At 41.7% G+C, this 26,471-nt stretch overlaps 1 protein-coding gene across 1 annotated transcript; it reads right to left on the minus strand.

Moving 5' to 3' along the window:
• Positions 1-6,731: 6,731 nt before the first annotated feature.
• LOC105930824 (PH and SEC7 domain-containing protein 4) lies at positions 6,732-26,431 on the minus strand. Its single transcript, XM_012869208.3, has 16 exons — positions 26,095-26,431; positions 22,596-23,196; positions 22,225-22,306; positions 21,570-22,092; positions 16,844-17,767; positions 12,781-12,861; positions 12,581-12,693; positions 12,428-12,486; positions 12,254-12,343; positions 12,118-12,161; positions 11,863-12,029; positions 9,213-9,283; positions 8,991-9,133; positions 8,759-8,903; positions 7,819-7,965; positions 6,732-7,731 (listed from the first exon to the last, which is right to left on the minus strand). The coding sequence occupies exons 2-16, from the start codon at positions 23,085-23,087 to the stop codon at positions 7,444-7,446; spliced, it is 3,369 nt and encodes a 1,122-aa protein (XP_012724662.2). The 5' UTR covers positions 23,088-23,196; positions 26,095-26,431; the 3' UTR covers positions 6,732-7,443.
• Positions 26,432-26,471: the final 40 nt, after the last annotated feature.

A 26,471-nucleotide genomic window follows, 5' to 3' on the forward strand; every position in this document is an offset into this window, starting at 1 on the left:
AATTCCAAATATTCCCATGAAAAAAAACAGTTTTAAAGAGCGCATATTTTCCTGGTAAAATACGGGCTTCCGAGCATTAAACATTAACAGACCTTCATGTTGAAAGAGTTAAAAAGAAAACACCACGCTGCTGCTCACATACATGAGTCACAGCAGAAATAACTCCTCTCTGTCCCTCTCTGGGCCTATTAGTGAGGAGGTTTTGGGCCACAGCGCTTCTCGTAATGAGCCTGCCAGCACAATACAGGCAGCGGGCCGGAACAGCAGAGGGCAGACAGCACTGGCAGGACGGGGCGACTGGGACTTCCTACATTTACCAAAGAGCTATACTGACACTGTGTCCGCGTGTGAGGTGCAGAGACAGAAAGTCTGTCTTATGTATGGGTTCATTTGTGTGATGCAACGGCGCCTCTGGCCCATTTTTGGGGGCAAACCGCAGAACTGTACGACAGGGGCCCCCCTGGAGAAATGGCTGCCAAAGGCAACAGAGGAGTGTGTGGCAAGCAGCGGGATGATGGGCTTGGGTTCTCCTGCACCAGCCATCTAGAAAGTTATCCACTTATTTGCTGGTGCAAGATGCAGGCCAAGCAATTCGGCGCAGCAAAAAAGTATATTGTTTGCCGGGAAATGCTGCTGTGACAACCTGCTCAGTTCATTTAATCCCTTTGTTTTGGCTCTTGGAGAGACACAGATTGTGTTTACAGGCAGTTTTAGGTGAAATATGCCTGATTGTTCCACTGGATATATTCCCTCCCACCCCAATAGAAATTACCCATTTTCATTTCCATCGCTCAGGCAGAGATAGACGAGTTCTCGAGCTTATGAGCTCTTCAGCATTTTTGAAAACCCATCAAATGGAGACATTTACAGATGCAAGAAACTTGTTGAACAGCCATTTGCCTTTTCTTTGTAATTTACGGCATGTTAATGTGCATTGGCTATATAAATCTTTAGCGACCATTTAATCTTCCCTACAGTACATTCCAAAAGTTTAAATACCCCCGGGACTCTTGTACATTTTGTCAACATTGACGCATTCCAATACATTTTATTGGGTTTTTATGTGATAATGTGATAGTGAGATAGTGATATTTGGCCCATTCTCCTTTCTAAAGCAGCTCAAGCTCAGTGATACTCGACAGAGATCTTTCCAAACCCAAGAAAAGTGACCACTCAGCATAGTGCTAAACCACCATGTTTCACGTTGGGCATGGCATGTCTGGGGTGACAGTTTTCTGCCATGCTCAGCATATTACATATAGGCCAAAACGTTCCCTGTTTAGTCTCATCCTACCAGAGCATCTTCTTTTAGGTGTTTGCTGTTTCTCCTACATGCATTTGGCAAACTGCAAAAGGATAACAGTTTGCCATAGATAAGAGGTTTGTGAAGTGCATGGGAAATGTTTGTTCTGTCCACAGATCTTCTCACCAGAGCTGTCGATCTCTACAGCTCCTCCAGAGTTTACCAGGGGCCTCTTCAGGTGGACGTTCATTTCTTGGAAGGTTTGCCTTCGTGCCAAACTCTTTCCATTTTCAGATGATGGATTGAAAAGCACACAGTGAGACGTTTAAGGTTGAGATATAACATTTTATTGCCTAACCCAGCTTTTAACCTCATTGTGCTGTTTGCACTAATAAATCTTTAAGGACTTTACAGAACAGCTGTACTTATACTGACATTAAATTACACATGTGCTTCCAGAGGATTGTATCTATTGGTTACAGAGTATATGGGGCTCGGTGTAAATGCAAGCAACACAAAATTGTTTATATGTATCTATCTGAAAAGGATTACAGAAGCCATTTCTTTGGCATTTAAAAACCCACACATAGCAATTATCCAAAAATGGAGAAAACATGATACTGTGGTGAACCTTTCCAGTCGGCCTAAGCTATTACTCCAAGAGAGCATTGGGAATTCATCCAGGAGGTCATAAAAATACAACATCTGAAACAGTATGTGTGAAATGGTTTTTGCCACTATTGCCAAGTCAATTGTTTCTCTCAAAAGTTGTTTGTAAATTCTGAGTAGGTTTTTTGGGGGGATTTCTGAATCTGCAGTCGCTAATTTGTGCTCTAAAGAAGCGAGTGTAAACACGAGTTAAGAGACCAGGTCTCGCTGCGCACTGTAGACAGTGAACCGGCCGGCTGATATCCCTCCAAGCCGTCTCTGGCAGGAGGACAGAGTAGTTGCGGGACCACACTGCTCTGTTTCTAATGTGAAGGCAAAAATAAACTTCACTGTTATTTTGAATTAACTTACCTGTCCAGCAGAAAGCCTGCAACCTCTGCATCCATTTTGAATCCTCACGGTCATGAATTGTCTCCGCTCCACCTGGTAATAACAGCTACACCGATGTAGACTCTCGGTTTCTCCCAGTTTTTGATAGAAAAAAAATTCTTGATTACTTTCTCTGGACCATCTCGCTGGGCAAAGGTATGGATGGTCCTCCATTTCAACAGAAAATGGCAAATAGAATAATCTGTGGTCGTTTCTGCTTGTTTATGTTCCTCCTCCACCAACAACATCCTCATATATAAAACAGATAGGGAAAACTTGTATGGCTGACAAGTTTGTCCGCTTTCATCTACTGAAATCAGAAATGGTGACGCAACATTCTCCCAGTGGGTTCACCGCTACCTATGTATTTATAAACTATTAATTCTAAGTTATGGGAACGCTTTCATTTATGATGTGATGTTATTATACTTAACCAGCAAATGCATTAATAAAAGCAATACTTGATTTTTGCTAATTAAAAGCCAAATTACTTACACAATGTCCCTTTAAGGCTGAAAAAACAGAAAGACTGAATAAACTTGTAAGGGGTGAACACTTTTCCACATTCCTGGAAGTGAAAAGAAAACTGAAGGTCTTTGGTTCAACAAAAAATGTTTGAGCATTCTTTAAAGGTTTAGATATAATGCAAACAGAGGCACACTTTCATTTCTGCATTACTCCACAGGAAAAAAAAATACAAGAAGGAACGTTGACATCATTCAATGCTTTTTTTTTTTGTTCCTTTGTTAGAGTTGGACTTTGCTCGACACTTTTTCTCTCCACATAGTCCTGGTGGACATGTTGTGCTGCCTTTCACACAACCACCTTCAGCCTGCGCCGAACTCCTTGTTGGACAGACCAAGGACATGTGCTTCAGAAACATTACCAAGACAAAAATGTCACCTTGAGCTTTTGTTCCCCATTTCCTTCATCTTAATTTGCTCTAATTACACGTTATTTTCCCTGAACATCCCAATTCAGAGAGCATGAGCTGAAAACACTGCTGCCGTGGGCTGACTGCACCGTCCTCAAATTTCAAGCAGCTATCCGATCCAGCGTAAAAGCAGATGAAACAAGCGTGCCAGTCAAACAGAGCGCAGTGGTCAAACAGAGGGTGTTCCTGTGCACAGGCAGGTGCTCTGTGACTATTAAACAACATTCAGAGCCTCAAGGCAGGAAGCTACTGTTGACTGGAAGACATCAAGAAAAACGCACCTTTCAAAGCACACACACCCACACACACACACACACACACCGAGGTGGATAAAATCTTCCAGGTATCAGGTACTGCCCCGAGGGGGAGACTTGACCTGGAGAGACCCGAGGAGTCAAACACACACCTCATTTAAGCACACATATTGATTTTTACAGACTGATCTTTGAATAACACACTGCAGGTTATACATGACTCGGTGATACTGGAGCATATGAAGGAGCATACGAATGAAGCCCGATGGTCAGTAAAGGGTCCTGTATGAGTGAAAAGATGTCGTAAGCAAAGATGGAGGCGATTAGACGGCAAAACGTTGCTTTAACCCATGAGGCTCTGACCAGAGGGCAGGCCGCTGAATGTTTGCGCTGCATCTAAAAAAAACGAAGAAAAAAAAAACGCTGGGTCTGCGTCTGAAGACTGCAGTCTGAGCCACGAGTGTGTGTGAGTGTGTGCTTGGAGATAAAAGGGCAAAAAGAGGTCATGCATTGAAATGCCCCTGAGGAAAGCCTTAACTCCTCTTAAGAGGCGTATTCGCCTTGCAAAGTTGCAAACATTTATAAAGCCTTACAGTTTTGTTTAACGGGATCTGAGGGGAAGATAAAAAAAACTTTAACAAGGTAAAAGCTTCAAAATGTTTCTGTTAATCGAAGCAAAGATCAAACTAATTTCAGTTGTCCCATTCAGACCTCAGAAAATCCACAGGATGTCTAGTAGAGTGCCTCACAAAACTTTTTACCTTTTTATCTCATTGCAGCACAAGACAGGAAGGAAAACGACACAAAAGTTTTTAACATATAAATCTGAAAGGTGTGCGTGAGTATTCAGCTCCTCTGTTCCTGTACATTTATAGAACTGTAATTCTTTTCAATTACTACAGTCTTTTAAAGTATGTATTTACTATCTTTACACAATTGTTATTGCAAAATGACTCAAGCTCAGCCGGATCTCTTTGAAAATACACTTTCAACATTCACATTTGGATCTGAACTCTTACTGGGCCATTTTGCAACAAACATCTCATCAGGCCTAGTCTCATACTTTATTTATGTGTATCGGAGTAAGAGGAGGAAAATATAACTACATATCACAGTTTTCATATTCTCATTTCTAAAAACAATGGAAACATGTCTTTCCTATGCTACTTTGTGTTGGTTTTTCACATAGAATCCACAGAAAATGCATTGAGGTTTGTGGGGAATTAATACTTTACCTTTCGCTGTCTATGCAGATATTAGATAAGAGCAAGACTGAAGTGCAGTCTCAATGTATTTTGAATAGGCAAGGTGAGCCTGAGTGAAAAAAACAAACCACTTGAGAGAAATAGAGAGATTTTAAAGAGCCAAGACAGTGAAGAACACTTCACAGGAGTAGGACTCAAGAGCAGAGAAGGACGACAATAAAGAAGGAGAGAGGAAAACCAAGGAGATTATTTTTTTCCCTCCAAGAGTCACGGTATGAGAAATCAAGTGTTCATGCAGATAAAAGAAGGGAAGTAACAAATAGAGCGTGCAAGGCGTCAGCTGCAGATTGAGAGTTGGCATCAAGAAAAACAAATGAGTGCTTAAAAAAATTGGTGGAAGTATTTTCTGGTGGGGTTTTACTTTCTAACAAAATAATGCAAGTCACATTGTGATTGAGCATTACTCAAAGCGATACAATGTGGGACAGGTTTATAAGGGGGAAGGAAAATAAAAAAACTTGGAAAAAATAGAAAGTCTGTGTTTTGAAACAAGCCACTAATGATCCCAACTTGAGCTCTTGGCTTTTTAATTGCCCACCCAGGCCTGACTGAGTCGCCCAATGCTTGAGAATGGAGCAGCGCACACAGAACAAAAGCGGGCCGGTTCCAGGGAAGAGACGCCCTCTGAACCCGGCAGCTAATGCAGCCCCTGCTGCTCAGGCCCAATGTTATTGTTGGTGGAGATCAGGAGAATGATGGCTCTTCAAAGAAACAAGGCCACCACCACCACGGCTGAAGTCATGGTCTGCAGGCCAAGTGAGAAGAGCTTTGTCCCCAAACGAGCACGTTCAGCATCAACCGTGGCCCAGACAATTAATTAAACATTTCTGTTTTAATCAGAGAAACAATTAACGCGGACACTGAAAGTGATTGCCTGAAAGTGCTTTTATTGAAATTTTTTTCTTTCAAACAGACCTTCACATTCTTTTCTTCATACTCTCGATCTTGTGCGGACATACTGTATGACGCAGAGTGAAAACAAACAATATTATTTCCTAACAAAGTTGTCCTGTTTAATCATTTATCGACCTCTTCTTTCTGTAACAGGAAAAACGGCGTCACCTTTTCTGCGGGCCAGGCCCGTCCCTCCAGCCTTTCTGAAGGTGCTGCGACGGCCCTGGGGCCACTGCCACTCATGTGGCCAATCAGTCATCCTCATCTGCAGAATCTGACTTTATCTTAAAGAGCTGTTGTTATTGTGGAAAATGAATGGAGGCTTCACCCATAACTAAGAGTTCCTCTTAATGTTTACCCATCAAGTGAGAGAAATTCACTACACAAAGAAGGTGCTTAAGGTGCTTGATCCATTTCTGACATGAAAACCTGACGATTCAGTGTGTTGTTCAGGCTTTTTGTCATACCTCCCCTCATTGTCACAGCGTATTTCTGTGTTGGCCAGGCATACGTGGAGGGGGGTTACCTCCAGACTTCCTGCTCAAGTGCTGATTAACAGGTTGAAAGAACTCAAAACAGGACCTGTGCCGAATGGGTGCCATCAATTACAGCAAAACAGACAAAAAAAAACACAGGAATGTCAACTGAGACACTGGTGTGTACGTAGTCTTTTATGCAATTTTAAGATTTATAATATGACTTCAAAGTTAGAAAAGCTATTGAAAAATATATTTTGTAAGGGATATTTTACAGGCAAAACATTTTGACTCAAACAAATTAAATATTCAACATTTAAAGCATTGTCAGTCTAATAATACGTACTCCACTCTTAAAGTTTAGTAATTAAAAAACTTCGTTTTTGTTTAAAATAAAAAGCAAGAGCAAATAAAGACACAAATTCATTTAAATGGATCTAAAATAAAATAAAAACTAAATAGGAAAAAAATGAATAAAAATAATAGTAAAAAAAATGTGCTCAACAAAAATAAAACTCAAAGCAAATAAAAAAATAAAAAAACTAATAAAGAAAACACTAACTAAAACCAAAAGGAAAATAAAACTACCAAACAAACGGAAACGTGTTTAAAACTCTGCCTCTTATATTTCCTTTAAATACTTTATTGGTTTCTCTCAAATTGATCCTTAACATACTTCAATGATACACATTTCACAGTTTGAGTCTTTTTTAGAAATAACGTCCAGAAGAAAGTCTTACTTTCTAAAATTTTTAAACTAAAGTTTTTCTTCTAAAGGGTCTAGGTAACATTTTATGTTGTTTTGCAAGTCCTTCATTTAAACAAAGCGTCTAAGTGAGAAAATCATAGATTATAAAACAAGTTTTAACATTTTGAATTGAACATATAGAACTATATATAAAAAAAGTGCAAAATGAAAATAAAACTAAGGCAGCTCATCTTCATGGTACCGTTTACTCAGACAAGTGCTGTTCTACAGCACCCTCTTGTGGCAGATATCATCAAGCTCACGACCTAACACAAAACATTCACTTTGACCAAAAGTAAAACAATATAAATGTTGGTACCGCAACATTCTATATCATGAAAAGACCTTAAAATGTTGACAAAACTAAATAAGTCATGTCCACAGTTTTTTAGACCATTTAAAGGAATGATGGTCTTAAAGGAGATTATAAATTGTGCAATTCCCCAGCTGAGTAAAGGGGAACAAGACAAATTAAAACAATAATTTCCTGAAGGAGCTTTCCAACGGTTGTTGTTTTTTCCCGCTTCCACCAGCTGTAAGCAGAAAGGTCTGTATGTGCATCTTCAGACGCAGCAAATAGCTCGTTTCCTATCAGGCCTCTTCATTAAATCGAGGAACGATGGTCCTACGATAAGTCCGTCTCTCAGAGATATTGCGTTTAACTTTGATTATTGTCGGAGGGGGCAGCTCGAGTTCAAGGGACGGACTGGAGTAAGACCTTTTCAGACCAGCTTGCTCCTCGTCTTCCTCCCCCGTGCAGTCGCTGCAGGCAGCCTTGTCGAACAGGTTCAGCTCGGCGCTCTCCAGCGTGCCGTCCTCCGTCTTCTGCACGCTCTGCCAGGCCTCCAGCACCTGGATGTAGGTCTGGTAGCGACAGACCTGTGGTTGAACGACAAACACTCAATGATCTGTTGTCCTGATGATCTTTACATACACACGTTTGAGGCCTCGCAGCAGCTCCAGTACCTCGTACTGCAGGTACTCGGTTCTCACACGGTGTTCCTCTAGTTCCTTGGCTTTAGCTTTTTTGCTGTCTAGGGGGTTCTCCTGCTCATACAACAGGTCAGCTTTGAAGGAATCCAGCTTTCCTGAGTGACACTGCAGCTGACGCTCCTGCACAGGGAACAGGGCAGACAAGGGGAAAAGAGTTACATTTCAGAGCCTCTCTTTATCTGCTTTTACTAGTTTAGTAAATGCTAGTTTACTTCACTTCAGGGTAGTAAATACGTTTCTGTCACACCATGTCTTCAGAGTCCATAGGGACAGTGCATTGTAAAAATATTCACTCCTCTTGACTGTATTTAGGATTATATGTGATAGAGCAAGATAAAGTTGTGAATACCGGTGAAGTGAAAGGAAAACAATAACGATGAAGGGATAAAATAGTAGCTACACAGTGTTTATTTAATTATGTTATAAGCTTCATTTTTGGTGTCTGTTTTAGTACGGAGCCCCTAAAGGGACATGGAGGAAAAAAAAACTATTGCGAGATCTCGCAATATTTATTGCGAGATCTCGCAATAAATATTGCGAGATCTCGCAATAGTTTTTTTTTCCCTCCATGTCCCTTTAGGGGCTCCGTAGTTTTAGAAACCCTGCAGTCTGAGAATCTATTACTTTATTAAAATGGCAGCTAAAGTGTTTCTGCTCAGATCTGTTGGCTTTGAATGTTGAGGTGACCTTTGTAATAGTGGCAAAAAAGTCACACCATGGCAATTATACAGAGAACTTCTGCACTGAGTTAAAATAATGTTTGTAGAGTTCCCTAAATCGATACAGAAAAGCCCATAGCAACACAGGGTGAAAAAACTCAGTTACACAATCAACAACAAAATATAATGATTTAAAAACCAAATTATAGCAAAGTAGTTTGTAATTTGATATGAATGAGTGCTGAAATATATACCAGAGATTGTGCAGACTTTGAAGCGGGAAGAATCGGCCTGAAGAACCTCCTCTGAGAGCCGACAGCGGCGGGGAACGGAGGAGACGAGTGGAGAGCGGAAACCAGGTTGATTCGGCTGATCCATGAATTCATCTCTGATTTGGATCTGGGACAAAAGCAACCAAACACTCCCATTGGCTTTTGTAAATCTCTGTGAACTAAACTCGCTCTGCAAGATTTTTACGAGACTTACTGGGCCTGGAAGAGGAAAACCCTCCAATCAGCCGTCTGCAGCCGGAACACATGGGGCTTCTTGGTGTAATCGGCTGCCGGCTCGGCCAGGGAGTGATGGACTCCCACCAGGTCCTCGTTCACTGGCTCTCGGCTGTAATCATTCTGACACAAAGCACAGACGACTCAGGGTGAAGTGACGGAGCTACATGATGTTTGGAGAAGTAGGAGCTGAGCCACTGACCTTCTGCAGGTAAAGGGTCATTCCCTTCAGCACTCCAAAGAACCTTTTCCATCCCCGTTTGCCCCAGGGAGCTGCCACAAACAAAGCAGCAGTCAGCAGGTCCATGACCAACAAGTTACGTCACTGACATTCGAACTTCATTAGAACCTGTCAGACAGTTATTGGTCTAAAATATGGTTGTAACGTGATCAAAATGCTCAAGAAGTAAATCCAAGCTATTATTAATTATGTGTAACATTGAGCACTAGTTACTAAAATGAATAAAGATACCTGTATCATTGAGAAATAAAGATGTGGACAAATTAAAATCCTCTTAAGCAGAAAAACGTAAGGCACAACACAAAGTGTTTGTATTTTATTAAGCACATTTTCTGATTTTAGTTTAATTTTGCATTAAACAGGACCACAGATTTAAGCAACAACAGCTTTCGCTTTAAACCAGACGTAGGCGCACCCATTCATTTTACTTGGTTCATTGTTTTTCAATGTTATGGTCATAAAAGTTGAAAATGAAAATAAATAAATCACAAGAATATTATGTTTGCATGTTTTGGGGCTTGTGAATACTTTCTGCTTGACAGTTTCGACAACAATCGCTGCAACCGCCAGCTTTGCACTTTAAGGAGTGAAAGCTTTGCCTATTCTTCTTTGCAAAGATCAGTCATATCAGATTGGGACTCTTGCCACAGATTCCCAGAGGGGTTTAGGTCTGAACTTTGACTGGGCCACTCTAGCACCTGAATATGCTTTCATCCAAGGGTTGTTGACCTGCCAGAAGTGAACCTCCACCCTAGTCAAAGGCATTTGCAGCCAACCAGGTTTCCTTTCAGACTTGCTCTGCATTGAGCTCTATCCGTACCAGTTTTGTGCCCAGATAGTTGTCCTCTCTGATTAATGTTCTCCTTGTCAAGTCTGTTAGTTTAACAATCAACAATCTTTATTATCATTATGTAACCATAATGAAATTTTGGCTCAGATTTGACACATAACAAGGACACAAATCAAGACAATATGTTCAAGTTGAATGCACCAACTTGATGCAAAAAAAAAGGATAGACAGAAGTCAGTAAAGTAAATCGTTGTAGATTATGGTGCAATGGCGTGAATGTACCAGACCGACATTCCCAGAGAAGTTAAAGCGTGCAAACACTTATTAGCTAAAATCTTAATCTTCAGTTAAACAACTGTGCAATTAGCATGGATGTCCAAACAAGCAGTCCCTGAGAAGCCAGAATTGTGTAAATAGACATTAGCATGTGAGAGACAGTGTAAATAATTGGCTCATAAGCCCGTGGAACCAGGAGTTTGTTTGTTAACATGAAGCATGAAGACTATGAACTGGGCTGGTGGTTTATTTGATACTCAGCAGGGAGTGATAGCCCTCTCCAGCTTTGGGGAAAAAATAAATCTGTTAGTTTTTTATTTATTGTTCCTGAATCGTTTACCTGATGGAAGTGAGACCAACTGTGCATTGCTCGGGTGGGGTTAGGATCTGGCCCTTTTCCGAACTCTTGTAGCATAAGCCGTGTGGAAGGTTTGCATTTATGACCAACTCTTTCCCTTTTCTGGTGATAGACTGAACACTGATAGGTTGTCAGGAATATTGTGTTATAACCTGACTTTGCTACAAGAAAGCAAGATCCCTAGCCCTGCTGTGTTGCCTGATCTTCTACTCCAATGTTCTCTTACAAACATCCGATGCCTTCACAGAACATCTGCATTTTCATGATGAGACTCTCTTTACTAACTAGGTGGCTTCTGAAAACAATTTTTGGTCATGGATTTTATTTTATGTTATTTTGGTGCTCAGATTTCCTTCTGTAAAAAAAAATAAAAAATAAATCCATGTTTATTTTTCTTCCATTTCCCAATGATGTGCTTACCTGACTCCGCCAGATAGATTTGCTCCGCATATCCATCTGGAAACCTTCCGTTGAAGTAATTTTGGGAAGGGGCGAAAATACTGGTTAGCTGATTGGCCTATGTTGGTGATAGACGGGCCAAATAAACCAATCAGATTCGTCGTCGCTCTGTTACGAGCGACGACGAAAACACAACCACAAGCCAAGCTACTCTTGCTGCTGCAGGTAAAGGCTCGTTAGCTCAGCAAAGAAATACTCTGTAATTCCGATAAAACTTGCTCGATAGCCACGCTAACGCTAGTTTCATCGGCTGAAACCGCCATGTTCTTTAGACTGAACTGACGCGCTTCCTGTTGCGTCACACCTCAACCCGCCTCAAAGCCAACGCTGATTGGACGTTCGTTTGGTGAACGGCTCCAAATTTTCTTTAACGGAGAGTAGCCAGACTGATCTGCGAGTGAAACCTTGAAAGCTCGCGAGATCAGGATGGTCTCACGAGGCTAATGATGTGCTACTTTGTGTCTATAAAATTAAAAACCCAGCAAAAATACATACAGGTTTGTGATTGTAACATCAACAAATATGCTAAACGTTCAAGGGGGTTATGAATACCTAACTTGGAATATGAAAGGAAAAAATTGAAAATATATTTATTAAAGTATAATTTTGTGATAGTGTGCCTAAGTGAAAGTAAGTTTGGTACCCTGACCCTCCCTCACCTACATTGTGCCATCTAATTCAAGGTTTCGCCGGTAGACATTTCATCCTTTCCCGTTTGTCCCACTTACTGCGTTTTCCGTTGATGTCGGCATGCAGCTTCCTCTGTAGGAACCCCTGTTTGACCACGGTGGCCGTTTTGTCCTGAGAAACATCCAAGAACGGGTTGGATTTTGAACGCATATGAGCATCGTCTCCTGCACTTTCATCCACCAAGTTCTGCAGCTCCTTCTCGTCCCTTAACGGAGAGATCGAGTGAAAACGTGAACGAGGTTATGCGCTTAAATCACGGGGTCAGGTGACGCTTCTTTGTGCGGGTTACTTACACAGCCCATTCCAGCGGTTCAGTCTTTATGGAGTTATACAAGCTCTGCAGCAAAAACCCAAGAGAAAATGTATATTAAGTTTGACATACAAGCCTTAGTCTTTAGTTATGAGAACAAATATGAGAATGGGTTTTACTTTCAGCAGCTCCTTGTTGAAGTTTTTTCCCTCGTTCATCCCATCCAGGTTGGTCACAAACTTCGAGGAAGACATGCATTTCCCTATATTCTGCAAACACACATATGGTGGCTTAAAAAAAAAAACTGCACAAAACAGTGTCAAAAACCCGTTGCAGATGCTGTTTGGTCTCACCTGCCCGTGCAAGTCGGTGTTGAGAAGCATCAAAGCGCAGGTCAGAGCCAACACGGCCCCTGAGGATATCCCAAAGAGTAATAACGTCAAACACAGATGTTGCACCTGAATCATCGCAGCTGCATCTGTAAGCATGACACATGACCGTCTCACCTGGGGAGGTGTAAGCGTCAGGGTTGCACTCGTGGAAGCGGGTGGAGAAATGCTGCAGTACCCGTTCTCTCTCCTGGGTCTCCCCTATCAATACGACCACCTTCAGGAAAGATCTGGAATGAAAAAAAGGATGAGAAAAATGTCTTTTACAAATGTGTTTCTTTCATAATTTATACATATCCATATATAAATATAAATACCTGAGGGCTTGATCCACCGTTTGGCCGGAGAAGTCAAAGAATTTGAGGTATTCCTCTCCAACAGTACGACTGAAGTCATTACTAAACACAGGAGGGAAAAAATAAATATTTGTTTCACCATTTTTTTTTGTTGTTGTTGCATAAACAGTAAGGCAGGAGCTAGGGAGTTCCTGCCTCGCTGTTTATGAGGCATAGACACATTATCAATCTGGCCGGCAAGGTTAGCTTTGTGGTCCTCTGGACTTGATACGGCACTATACAAGTATGGCCCGTTTAGCATTAATTGGGGATACCAGTTAGTTATTTAGAAAAACATGTGTGTGTAAACTGCTACGAGCAAAAAGTACATTTGACCAAAATATACGTATGAGTGGAACCAGTTCCACATAGAAAACTTTGGTATTTGAAATTCTTGATTAATTATGGACATGATTTGAGATGCATCTGAACAACATACATCCCAAATTAATTTTTTTCAACCTCCAAAGTCCTTTCTGACACAAATGTAAGGCCAAAATCAAAAGAGCTCAACATTCTTCCAAAGAGTTCATTTTAGATTTTTTTTACTATTTTAGTACAAAATATTTGAATTTGCCCAGTAGTTTTAAAGTAGTATTTTTATTTTCAATAAAGTTTCAAAACTTTTAATTAAAGATAGGATGTGGATTTTATGCAAAAGGTATTATTATTATTATTATTAGCTATAGTTACAACTCATCTCACCTTTTCAAAAGACTCACATTAGATCTGATTTAATCTAATCTCCCTTTAATATTTTAATATTTACCATTTGTTTTTGTTTTTTCATCTTTTTTCCACATGTTCTGCTGTGGCTTTCAGGCACACCACATAAAGAAGTTGACTGCTAACATGAAGCCAGGGCAACTTCACGCTTCAGGAAGGATATTTCAAGACAGTTTCCAAATTGTGTGATCAAATTGTGTTTGCGTGACCTTCGAGCATCTGGATTATTTGTGTCAGTGCGTTGCTATGTGCGTGGGTGGGTGAGCAAGTGTGTGAAAATAGCTTTGTTTGTGTTGAGTGGGTGTAAGTTTGTCATATGGATGTGCGCCATTGTAAGAGTGCTAAGAACAGTAGAAGGCCTGCATCCCACAGTAACCAAGAGCTTCACAGGACAGGTGGATCCAGCTCCACACAGCCGCCGCAGCCAGACAGACACAAGACATCCGCCAGGGTGTAACCATCCCACTATCCTACCTGTGACTTATCCATCCTGCAGATAGATAGGTCATCAATAAAGCACAGGAGCAGCTACCAGCATAGCTCCAGAGCCCCACGACCAGCCCCAACACCACCCTCTAAGCCAAGTGCCACCAGACGGGGATCCCACAACTCTGGGACGTGGGCAGAACACCCACATAATGTCACAGACCACAATGTCCACCAACAAATGTTAGGTAGGTGGGCATAGGCGTGAGGGCCAGAGTTCCACCCGAGTAGCCAGGACCGCAGGCGCACCCAGCCTCCACATCCCCATTGTCCACCTGGACATATAACCTGACCCTAGCCAGATGAATTTCGCTCCGCCTAGCTTCACTCACATCCATCTGGGACGTCTCCCATAGAGAGTGATTTCTTCAACCAATTTTACTGTCCAGCCAATCAGGACGCAGGGCTGGAGTTTCATAGATGTGACGTAGTGGAGAAGCGACCGTGAGATTGTTTTGATTCACATAGCAATGGCGGCTCGCATCGAGGAAGCAAGCGTTAGCATTGATGCTGCTATTTCTTCCGTGTTGTCCAATCTACCTAATATTGTTTCATTAAAAGAACATCAGAAACCGGCTCTGAAGGCTTTTGTTGGTGGAAACCATGTTTTCACCCTTCTCCCGACCGGTTCTGGGAAGTTTTGTTTTGTGGCGGAGCGGTTAGCGTGAACCATATTAGGAGGCCTTTAGTCCTCGGCGCTTTGCCGCCTGTCTTCCCCCCTCTTCCTGTCAGCTCACTGTCAATAAAATGCGTGCCACTAGAGCCGCAAACACATAAAAAAAAAAAGTTTTGTTTTTTCCTGCGTCGCTCTTACAGCGTCACGGGTTGGCTTTGGTGTGAGTGGTTGAAGTAGCACGTCAATAAAGATGACAGACAAGTGGCTTATCCAATCATATGCAAGGATTTTTGATAAGGCCCAGCCTTCTGAAACGCCATTCTATGGAGAGGTCTCAGATGGATGAGTGGAGCTAGGCGGAGCGAAATCCATATGGCTAGGGTCAGGTTACTGGACATAACCCAATCTCCATCCTCCGCCTCTTAATCCCAGACCCTATTCTGTCCCACCTTTGCTCCCACACACTCAGCCCACCACGACTATGGTTCACCCACAGTGCCAGGAACAAGGGAGAAGCACCCTAATCAGGCATCCACCCACTGGGAGCCATAGCAGGCCCAGAGTTGCCCAGGGACTCAGCCCTCAACCCGTCCACAGCAACAGACATTTTCTTAATTGAAACAATTTCCTGAAGAAAAAAAAATCTTTAAATAAATTATATTTAAACTCTTATTGTCCTTCCAGTTCTTGAGAATGTTTTTTTTCTGTAATGCTCAGAACTGCAAGAAAAATGAAGCATGTATTTCTGCTACCGTGTTATTAAGTGGAAAAACCCATTTGTAACATCCTTTGTCCTGCGTAATGTGTTCAGTGAAGGGTCGTGTATTGTGTGCGGTGAAGGGTGGTAATTTGGGTGATTCTAAAAGCATATTGGTAGATAAGTCAACGTCCCAGTTACTGATAGGAAGTGAGATTGTGAAATTTACGTCTGAAACTTTAATGCAAGTTTTGGAGAGTAACTTTTGGGGTTGAAGTTTAAGGAAACTAGTTATTACAAGAAGGAGTTCTACATTTATTTGTTTAACGTCCATAAATTTGGACTGGATAATAGAGTGTAGTTGGTGATATTTAAACAATTTATTTTTTTGTCAGTGCTATCTGAATCTCCTTACACATTAAGAGGTACGAAATCGTTTTCCTCAAGTTGTTCTCTGAAGGATTTATTCCTTTATTATACCAAGTTAAAAAGTTAAGAGCCCTTTTATTTCGCAGGATGTCTGTTGTTCCAGATGGGGATCGTCATTTTGAGATATTCCCACCAGGGACCTCTGTTCTTTATTTTTAGCCTGGCCTTACTCCGAAAACAAAGGTCAATGACAAGAACTATGTCGAAAGTTTCTCTAGACCAAATTAACTCTGACTCAACACCAAATTCATTTCTTAGTTCTTTTTCGCACTTCCACAATTTTTAAAATCTGCTTAGATTTGCAAGATCCGGAGTGGATTATTACAAATTAAATAAATGTTCTTTAAAGCACAATTTCTGGTCTTTTTGTTGTTGATCGCAAAAACGTGCAATCTCAACCTATCAAATATGATAAGCTGATTCGTCAAGAGAGACATTTAAAATAAATAAATAAATAAATGAGTAGAGTCATTGATTAACTTATTCAATTGACTAATCCTGGGTAATATTTTTAATTCAGGCAAATTGCTGGGCAAATAAATGCACTCAAACCTTATTGTACTACTTCGTCTAAACAGACTCATCTGCATCTCTGTCAAATTCTGGGGAACAAGTCTTTTAACCTCTTTACTTGTAGCAGTCCAAGGCATCTTTTTCTTTTTTTTTTTTAATGAACATGACTTCCTCAGCAAACCTTTCTAAATGGGCTGAAGTATCCAGGGCCTGATTTGGGTATTGCTTTTAGCAATGTCAGAAAGTAAAACTCATTGTTTTCTTGTGCATCAGATGCAAAGACAGAAAACGTAGAGGCCTCTGCGTAGAATTAATCAACACATTATGGCTAGTGAGTTATAAAACGGAAAGCACCTGAAAAGCAGGAAGTTTAAACAATGGTTTTTATGTGTTGATACTGTATGGATAATAAACACTAAAACACACTAGTGTCTCTTGTTTATGAATAAATACCAAAGCTAAGGGCGTTCCTTTGCAAGGGTTAACTCACCTGCATGAAAAGGCTGCTTATGCAAACATTAAAACTTTAGACACAAAGAAGGAAAACTAAATGTGTTAAATAATGACAGTGTGCTTACTCCTTGTCCAGATGTTTCACCACATCCGACCGTTGGATGTTTTCCAGCTTAAAGAGCCGTTCGGCGAGCCGGCAGGCCTTCTCTCTGTCCACCTCGCCTCCGTTAATGAGAGGCACCGCTGTGCATTTGGGTTTATCTCCGTTAGCCACGACTTCTTGTGGACTCCCATCGTCGGTGATCCCCACCTCTTCCGCCTGACCGGACGTCTCGGCCTGCTGGTCCACGTGGTTTGACTGGGCCTCCTCGTTCTGCTGGGTGGCCTCGCTCTCGGGAGCCAGCTGCTCTGCCATTTCTGACTCACTCATCGTGTCTGATGGCCCCGGCCGCTCAGAGGAGACGGCCGTTTGCCGTGGCAGCTCATTCCGCTCTGACGGCTCGTCTGCGGCTGTGGAGCCCTTAGCTTCATCACAAGCTGTCTGCTCTGGCTGATCCTCTGGAGTGTCTAGTGGGGTTAATTGGTCTGGGGGTGCCATCTCTAGCGGCTGTTCCTGAAGCTGCTCTGACTGATCAGACTCGTCTGTATGAACCTGCTTGGGCTCCTCACTCGTTTCCCCTGACTCGGACTCTGAGCTTTCAGGCTCCAGTGATGCCGCTCTCTCCCGATCGCCCAACTGTTCCTCTAGGTTCTCCGCCTCCTCCGCCCTCTCTGATGGGTTTTCTACGTTCTCAGCTTTTTCTGCCTGTTGCTCTGACACTTTGTTGTTGTCATCCTCGGACTCTGGCAGTTCGGGGTGCACGTTCTCATCAACATCTTCACACATTTCTTCAGGCAGCACAGACTGATCGTCCCCTGACCGACCCGGCGTCTCTGCGTCCGTCTCGTCTCCTGAACGTTCGCCGTCTTCTGGAAGCTCCAGCTCTTGTGGGTCTGGCGGCGTGTTTGTTCCGGTGTTGTCAGTTCGCAGCACTTCTGCAGGTAGTTCCCTAAAAGGCATCGATAAAACATGCAATGTGATTACATTTAAAGTAGCACCAAAACAAAACACTGAGAAGTAGTCTAGGCAACATGAAAGTATTCTGGGGTAGAAAGCACTGTTGATTTGACACCGATGTCGATTCAGAAAGGTGTGAACATAAAAAGGAGAAAAAAAAATGGAGTGTGTAAACTGGAGGAAATGACAGTGAGGCAACCTATTTTTTAGAAACCGGTTGTGATTGGTGCTCTTGTTAGAAACTTCACGTACAGTTAAATCATTTGAAATTTGGTTTCATTCATTTAATTTGGTTCAACTCTACATTTTTGTGCAATCACTGCATCATTTTGAAAATTTACGTAGGAAAAACCACACGGAACATTGCAGAATGTTATTAGTTATTCGACTGAGTCAAAATGCAGAAGTGGAGTGCGAAAATGTCCTTACTGCTTTTATAGGAAATCAGAAGGGAAGCGGTGTGGCAATTAAACGCATAGGAAGCAAGTTCTTTCACCTCTAAAAACACGGTTTGAAGTGTTCAGGGGAGCGTTAGCACAAAGCCTAGAGGGAAAGAAATAAGCAATGAGTTTAGAGCAGCTCTTTAGTTGCCCTAACTTTCAGTAAAACGTCACCGTTTCACTGCAAAATGTAAACGAAAATGTATTTTATTTAAAACAGTCATGTAATATACCTTTATTATACCTATTGCAGGTATAATAAAGTCATCCAATATTATAGTTTGTTGTCATTTTGATTTGACACAAAGACTAAGGAAACATAAAACAAACGCCCACCACATTTAGTAGTTTTCCAGTGCTCAATGCAAAGAACGTTATACCTTTTAGTTCTTCAGCTCGTTATAGGGGGACACAAGTCAAACATTCCTAGATCTGCTGGTTAATTAGTTGAGCAGAACAATGCTTTCAAAACAGCATTACTTGCCACGTTAGATTTCTCTGAATGTCCACGTTTAGTTTTTTGACCAGAAATATTTCCTAAAAGCCATATTAGTTTTTCTAATTAGGGGGGCAAAACTGTGGTATCCTTCTTTATCAGTACTTTACAGTATTGACCCCACCCCCTTGGCTTTTTACTTATTTTGTTGCCGGTAACCTGTAATTTAAGCGTTTTCTAATCTTATTTTATGTGATGGATCCGTACAAAATACAAGTTGGTGAAATGGCATCAGAACGACATATATTAAGAAAGTAATTAAAAACCAATAAAGAAAACTGAAAACTGGCGTGTGCATATGTATCCACCCCCTTTGCTATCAAGCCACTATAAAGTTCTGATGCAACTAATTACCTTTAAATGTCGCATAATCAGTGAAATGTAGCATAAGCAAATCTTTTTCTGAAACAAAGGTGTGCTTTAAGTTTAAGAAGTTGCTCTGATCTGATGAGAGAAAAAAAAATAAACTTTTTAGGCCACCAAGGAAAAAACTACATCTGGCGAACATCTTCCCCGCAGTGAAACAAGGCAGCGGCAGCATCATGCTGTGGGGATGGTTTTCAGCAGCAATTCAATTCAATTAAATTTTATTTATATAGCGCCAATTCATGAGACATGTCATCTCAAGGCACATTCCAAAGTCAAATTCAATCAGATTATACAGATTGGTCAAAAAATGTCCTTTATAAGGAAACCCAGTTGATTGCATCAAACCCAGTTGGTTGCATCAAGTCCTGACAAGCATCATTCACTCTTCCTGAAGAAGCGTAGAGCCACAGTGGAGAGTCGTCTGCATTGTCCATGGCTTTGCAGCAATCCCTCATACTGAGCAAGCATGAAGCGACAGTAGAAAGAAAGACTCCCCTTTAACGGGAAAGAAAACCTCCAGCAGAACCAGGCTCAGTGTGAACGGTCATCTGCCTCGATCGACTGGGGGTTAGAGAAGCGACTGGGAAACTGGTGAGAGTTGAAGGAAAAATGGATGCTGCTATATAAAGGGATATTCTTGAGCAAAATGTCTGCCTGTGATCTGAGACTGGGACAGAGGTTCACCTTCCAGACATCAATCCAATAGAAGACCTGTGGTTGTACTTAAAGATCACGGCTAAAAAGTGAAAACCAATCAACTTTTTGTTTGTGCTTTTGGGCTGGCTGGCTGGTTTTTTCCCATTTCCTGCTCCATTCCACATGATCAGCTTCACCTGCTGCTAATCAGGCCCAAGTCTCTGCATCTGTGACTGCCCATATTTATACCTGCCTCCTACTCCTAAACCTCACTAGTTGGTTACCAGCGTTTGTGTCTGCTGCTTTCTTCTAGTGAGTACCTGTTGGATATTTGCACTTGCTCTTCCCGTCTGCCCTTTTGGACTGTTCCTGCCACCTCCTGTTCAGCCAGTCTCTGCTACCATCACCTTGGTCACCCCGACTTAATTAACTCCTGCCATGAGCCTTTACCAGTCTGTCCTGTCATCACCAGAACTGTCTGCCATCCACAGTCTTTTATAATAAACTCTTTCAAACGCAACACCGTGTTCTGGCTCGAATATCGGGTTCAGTTCGTGCCGGTCATAACACCAACATGAGGGAGCTGGAGCATTTTAGCTTTGAGGACTAAGCTAAAATCCCAGAGGCAAAATGTGGCGAGCTCATAGACACTCATCCAAAGCTGCAAGTGACTTTGGATAAAAAAAAGGAATTATTTTAAGGAGGGGTTGGGGGTGAATAGTTATGAACCCCAAAATGTTCTGTTATGTTGTCCGAGTTGTTGTTTGCTTCCCGATAAAAATAAATAAAAACTTATAATCCATCTTCAAAGTTGTAAGTAAGTTTTCTAAATGAAATTGTGGAACTCTCAAGCAATCCCCTTTTAATTCCAAGTTGTGAGACAAAAAAAATCATGAAAAATGCCAAGGGGGGTGAACACTTTTGCAAGCCACTGCAATGAGCTGACAGGCAGTGCGCAGCAAGAGAAGTAGGCGGGGCAGTGCAGCATTACTCTTTCGTTTAGATCCAGAAACAATCACTTCTGGGTTTTCTGATATCCCACTTTAAACCGTATACGAACGTGTTTGAATTTAAATTAGAGGATTTGAAACCATAACTTGGATAGCTTGATACAGATGATTCAAAAAAGGGAATTCAAGCCGGTTCCAAATCTTCCTAGGACTAAAGGTTCCCGCCAAATTATTTCAAAGATCAAGTTATCTAAGGCTCTAAGAATTTACAAAAAAAGCTAAAACTCTTCATAGTCTATTACATATTGTTAAGTAAGTTTTGACAGTACAACTGGGAGTTCTGTTCCAGTAAAATGACAACAACTACGGCTTGTTTGGAAAGTTTGTCTCACCTTTATGTACACTAATAAAAGAAAATAAGTTTTCAAAGTTACATCTGATCAAACCACATTACCTTAGCATCAGTGAATAAAGGTTGAGATCTAAATAAATGTAACTGCCAAGCACTCTGGTCAAAAATACAGCGGTAATATGGATTAACTAATTAATTTAGCTCAGTTTACCTACAGTTCTTCTGAGACTTAATGGAGATTTAGCAGTTTTAAACATACAGGAGAAAAAAAAAAACAAGTTGTGTCATTTGAAAAAAAAACTTTTTTAAAAGGTCTCATTTGTGGGAAGGCTATTTTAAATGTTAACAGATCAGTTTCTCCTTCTTTTAGATAACAATGCTGACTAATTAGTGGTCACGATGAATAATTTCATCTTTTTTGCCATGAAGGGTTATTTTTGTTTGGTAAAACCTGGTATAAATTTAATATTATTTAATTATTTTTTCCTTTTCTCCGGGTTTACTGTCATTAGACATTTCCTCCTCCCTTTTTTTGGATGAACGATACTCACAGACAGCTCAGGGAGGCGGCCGTCTTTGCTTCCTCCGTCTCTTCGTCGTCGGAAACGTTGGCCAAGCCCTGCTGTTCCTCAACCTCGCTCACGTCCTGATGCTCTTCCTGGGTTTCAACACTTTCTTTCACAGCTGGTTCCTCCTCGCTGGGGACGTCAGCGAAGCTCTGCTGCTCTGGTTCCCCGCTCTCAGCCTCATGTTCTTGTTCGGTCTCAGAACTATCTGCCAAACCCGGTTCCTCCTCTTCAGAAACGTTGCTTGAGCTCTGCTCTTCTTGCGCCTCGCTCCAGTCCTCCTTCTCTGCGTCAGTCTCAACGCCGTTCGTTGAGGGCTGCTCTCCTCCCGACTCTTCTTGCTCACTCAGCAGAACTCTGACCTCTTGTTCCTTTTCCAGTTTCACGTCTACGATAGCGTCCGCTGCTTCTGATGAGCATTGACTCTTCTCAGAAGTTTCTGATAAGTCCTCGTCTGACGTTAATGAGCGTTCCTCGTCTTCCTCTGAGTCCCCACGCTGGGAAGGTTCTAGAAGATTTGACAGGAATGGTTAAATTTGGTGAGAAGGTTTCAGCCCCAGAATTGTCAAACAACTCCTAAGTTTAAAAACACGTGAGAATGAATGATCTGTGACTAAAAAAAAAGAAGAGAGCTGTCTACCGTTTTTACTTTCAGGCTGCTCGGCTGCTGGATCTTCCTTTTCCTGTTCCGTTGACTCTGTCACATCTGCAGCATCACATGGCTGAAAGTTGCAACACAGAGCACCAAACATTAAGCTTACAGAGAAAAGCTTGTGATTCCTTGTGAGTTCATGGAGCCGCCCTCATCTGACCAGCAATGTCTACATCTGCCACAGAAACCCTGACCAGCAACAGACAGGCAGAGGGCAAACTCCAAATTCGGTAAAATTGGGGTTAATGACACACGAGATTGTTAGTGTTCACTTTTAGACATGGGTAAAATTTTCACTAACAAGTAACAGCGAGAGGAAAACGTCACACCTCCTCTTTTTTTTTAGAAAGCTTCCATACCTTAAAGTCACTTCCGTCGTCCTCAGCAGCTGAGTTTAGAGGCCGTGTCTTAACCTCATCTGGTTCCTCTTTGTCCTCCTGCATGTGAGGCTCGACATTAACATCTTGAAGCTGATGGTGATGAAAGGAGGAAGTGCCGCTCAGACTCGTCATGCCCTCGGAGTAAAGCTCATTGGCCACGCTGCTGTCAGTCACGAACGAAGTGCTCTCTGCAGAGGAGTCGGGCATGTCCCATCCCACGGTGGCAAAGGACAGAGTGCAGGTGAAGGGCTGCAGGGACCACATGGTTTCCTCCGCCTGTTCTTCCTCTTCAGGAGATCCGTGTGAGGCGGCGTCCTCCTCCTCCTGTGTCTGGTTTATCTCGGCCTCATCGCCTAGCAGCAGGTCCTCCTGTTCTCCATTTACGCTCTGATCCGCTGAGCTCTGCAAGTCTTGTGGTGCTTCTGCTTCTACGACATCCGGCAGAGAAGCGCACAGGTTTTCCTCCTCCATTTGCGCCCCTCGTTGTCAGTTTTTGTGAAATTGTGGATGAGGGATGTTGAAGCTGTTTAAATGCCCTCGCCTGCTGGGTTAGGCTTGATATTTCTGCAAGGTGCCATCTCTGTTGATTTAGAAAAAAAACAAAACAAAAAGAAAGACTCTTAACTCCACCCTCAGATGAAACACCATAAAAAAAAAAACATTTCCTCCTAAATTTAAATCAGCAGGGTGCCTAGATGAATCAGAGGGATTATTAAAAGCAGAAGAAAAAAACTGGTTATGAAAATTATTCTTGATGCCTACACACGGAATCTCCCCAGGATGATTTAAATATTTGACAGACAAATGGCATTCAAATAAAGGCCTGCAAAAGTATTGATTAAATTCACCACATTTACTGCAATCTGTTAAGATAGTATTAATAGGTAAACACATAGTATTGTCTGACTTATAAAAGTAAAGGATTTTAAAACTGTATTTAAATATTGATGAAAATGTAAAGAGGCAAATAAAAAGCAGGCATTTGCATTTAACCCGTTTGCTCTGATATCCCTAAATAGATACAATCCAATCATGTGCTTTAAGATTGCTCTGTTCAGTCAACTGTCTTAAAATGGAAAGAGTGCAGCACAAGGTTAAATCTAGCAAGAGATGCTTGACAGGCTATAGTGACAGTCCGGGCAAAGACACCATTCATTAGAGAAGCATCAGAGAAACAGCTCTGGAGGAGCTGCAGAGATCCAATCCTAAATTGGGAGAATCTGACAAGGCAACTGTTGGTTGTGAAATTCACAAATCTGGCTTTTTTGGGAATGTGTAAGGAAGAAAACTGTGTTTAAAAAGACACAAGAAGTCCCACTTGCAGTTTGGCACAATCTATGTAGAAGAAGATGTCTTAGAGGGCCAAAATTGAACTTTTGGGCTAAGTTTGGCAAAAAAAATAACCTTGCTGATTGCTCTAAAGACTCCATCCAAATGGTGGGGGTGGGGTTGCTTATTTTCACCAGGAACAGGGAGGGTCCGAGTTCTAGGGAGTATGGATGGAGGCAAATGCAGCACAATCCTGGAAAAAAAAGCTGCATAAGGTTTGAGATTAAAGAAATTACCCTAACCCTACCGAGGTTTACCTTCCAGCAGGACCAGGACCCTAAACATGCAGACAGAACTACACTAGATTTGTTTAATCAAAGCATACCTCTGTGTTAGAACGGCCTAGTCAAAGTCCAGACCAAATCCATTTAAGAATCTGTGGCAATGCTCGAAATGTTGAAAATTAAACTTCACAGATGCTCTCCTTCCCATCTGACTGAACTATTTTACAAATACTTTTTTTTTCAATTTGTACACAGATAGTACAGACAACTCACAATACTACCTGCAGCTGCAATTGCCACGAACGATGGCTCTATAAAATACTCACTAAATGTGGCTAGAAACAAATGCAATTTTGAGATTTCTAATTGTGAAAAAATTAAAACCATTTACCCTTTTCCTTTCACTTCACAAATTTGCTCTATTTGGTTTTTGGTTTGTGGCTTCCACGTCCCAAAACACGAATAGGATTTATGAGGACTACCATTGCAAGTATTGCCTAATAATGGTCAACATGGGCAATCTTTCACGCAGTTGTTTCTCTATTTATTCACCCGAAACTTGTGAAAGGAGCATTTCTAATTGAAACGTCCTGCCATTTTCTCAGCTTCAGTGTTTCTACTCGTGTGCCGTGCAACACGCCTTCAAGTTGAATGACACAAAACCCCATTTCAACTTCCTGACTACAAAAAAGAAAGAAAAAAAATAATCAGCTGAGCAAATGAGCAACAGAAGGAAACGGAGAATATGGGGTGCGTGCTTTACCACGGACGGAGATTCGATGGAGTGGGTGGGGTCCAGGGGTTACACTTCAACCGTTTTTGTCCTCTGCTTATCATTTTATCGCCACGATGCACCGTGACACTTGCAGCAGGATAAAAGCGTCTGGCTTCCGAACTTGACTTTGCAGTGTGTTGCCAACACAAACACCGGCGGCGGCCCATGTCAGAAGAAAGTCACATCTCAAAAATAGCACGTCTTTTGGGTTGCTATATGAGCTCAGTTTTAACAATATCTCCTTCTTTGTCGCACGCGCTCGTTTTAAGACTTTTCTGTCTATGTTTCATTATTTCATTCATGTCATGTAAGCCAGCATCCGGGACAGACCTTGACCACATTTCCTGTGTGGGTGCTAAGTTCTCAGTTCCTGTCAGGGTGCAACAAATGCTACAGGAGTTGACGATGATTAACAAAGACGAACGGCTCAAACTAAATTAGAGTTTGACATGTAAGATTTCCCGCTTAGAAGGGAGAAAGTTTGTTTTTCTGAAAAGGCGACATCTTTTTGAAGGTGTTCAATATACATTTACAGTGTGGGGGAAAAAGAAATAAGAGCAGACATTTCTAAAGAACTTTGGCTAGTAATGAGGTGAAACTATCAATAAGATGCCTGCTTTGAATGATGTTGAAAAAGGAATGTTTCACATATCAACGAAGTTGATCCACCGGGTGCGACCGATATCTTTTTCAGCACTGTGTACTGTAAAGACGCAATTAAATCCTTATCTGATCATGATGCTTTCTATAAGGGAAAGTTCCCAGTCCTGTCAAATATAATACTCGAATATATAACGGGAAATACAGAGCCCAGACACCCCGGCAGCTTGTCCGTACGCAGAATGCAAAGAGAAGTTGTTACAGAGTAGGAAGTTACTACAGCACATCAGTTTAGGAAGTATGAAATTAAAGAGTGATACCTGAGAGGACAAGCTAAAAAGCAGAACAACCAATACAAGGTAAAGTCATGCTTGTGAAATTACGTGTAGATAATGATGCAGCGTGATTGTAGATCTTCTCTAGCAACGAATAAAAAGTAGAAAGTCTGTTTAAAAAGCAGCAATGAACATGGTACAAGCATAAACGTGACCCAGAGATAGAGCAAGAATATCTTTGGGAGGATTTATTAGACTGTAAAAGCATGACTTACCCCCTCCAGGCACTTGAAAGCAACATCATATGATCAGGCAGCTTGTGAGGTTTTAAGTCAAGACTTGTGGGAGGGAAAAGCACTGCCGTGTTACTCTAGGTCTAATGCCGTGCATTCGCAGCAACCCCAAACAAAACCAGTAACGCCAAAGTGACTGTGTTCGAACCTGCTCTGCTCAGCAAACAAGCCACACGTCTGCTCTCTTTAATCCAGGATATCTTTTAGTTTGTTACGCCACATGAAGGTGCATGGAAGTCCTGCTCCTTCGTCTCTAAGCTTTCTGCTCATACCTGGAGGTGTGTTTTACCTTCTTTCCTGTTAGCCTCTCAGCAGCAAATTACAGGAAGGATGATTGAAGAAAACAGACAAAAGTAACA

This window comes from Fundulus heteroclitus, chromosome 8 (genome assembly GCF_011125445.2).
Source record: "Fundulus heteroclitus isolate FHET01 chromosome 8, MU-UCD_Fhet_4.1, whole genome shotgun sequence".
NCBI lineage: Eukaryota > Metazoa > Chordata > Actinopteri > Cyprinodontiformes > Fundulidae > Fundulus > Fundulus heteroclitus.

What these genes read in the sequence shown, in the direction of transcription:
- LOC105930824 (XM_012869208.3), bottom strand. Translation starts at nt 23,087, where the DNA reads ATGGAGGAGGAAAACCTGTGCGCTTCTCTGCCGGATGTCGTAGAAGCA. An exon ending in TCAACAAGGAGCTGCTGAAA is followed by an intron (nt 12,162 to 12,253) that starts GTAAAACCCATT and finishes TTTTTGCTGCAG; the next exon opens with AGCTTGTATAACTCCATAAA. An exon ending in GTTTTCCTCTTCCAGGCCCA is followed by an intron (nt 8,904 to 8,990) that starts GTAAGTCTCGTA and finishes CTTTTGTCCCAG; the next exon opens with ATCCAAATCAGAGATGAATT.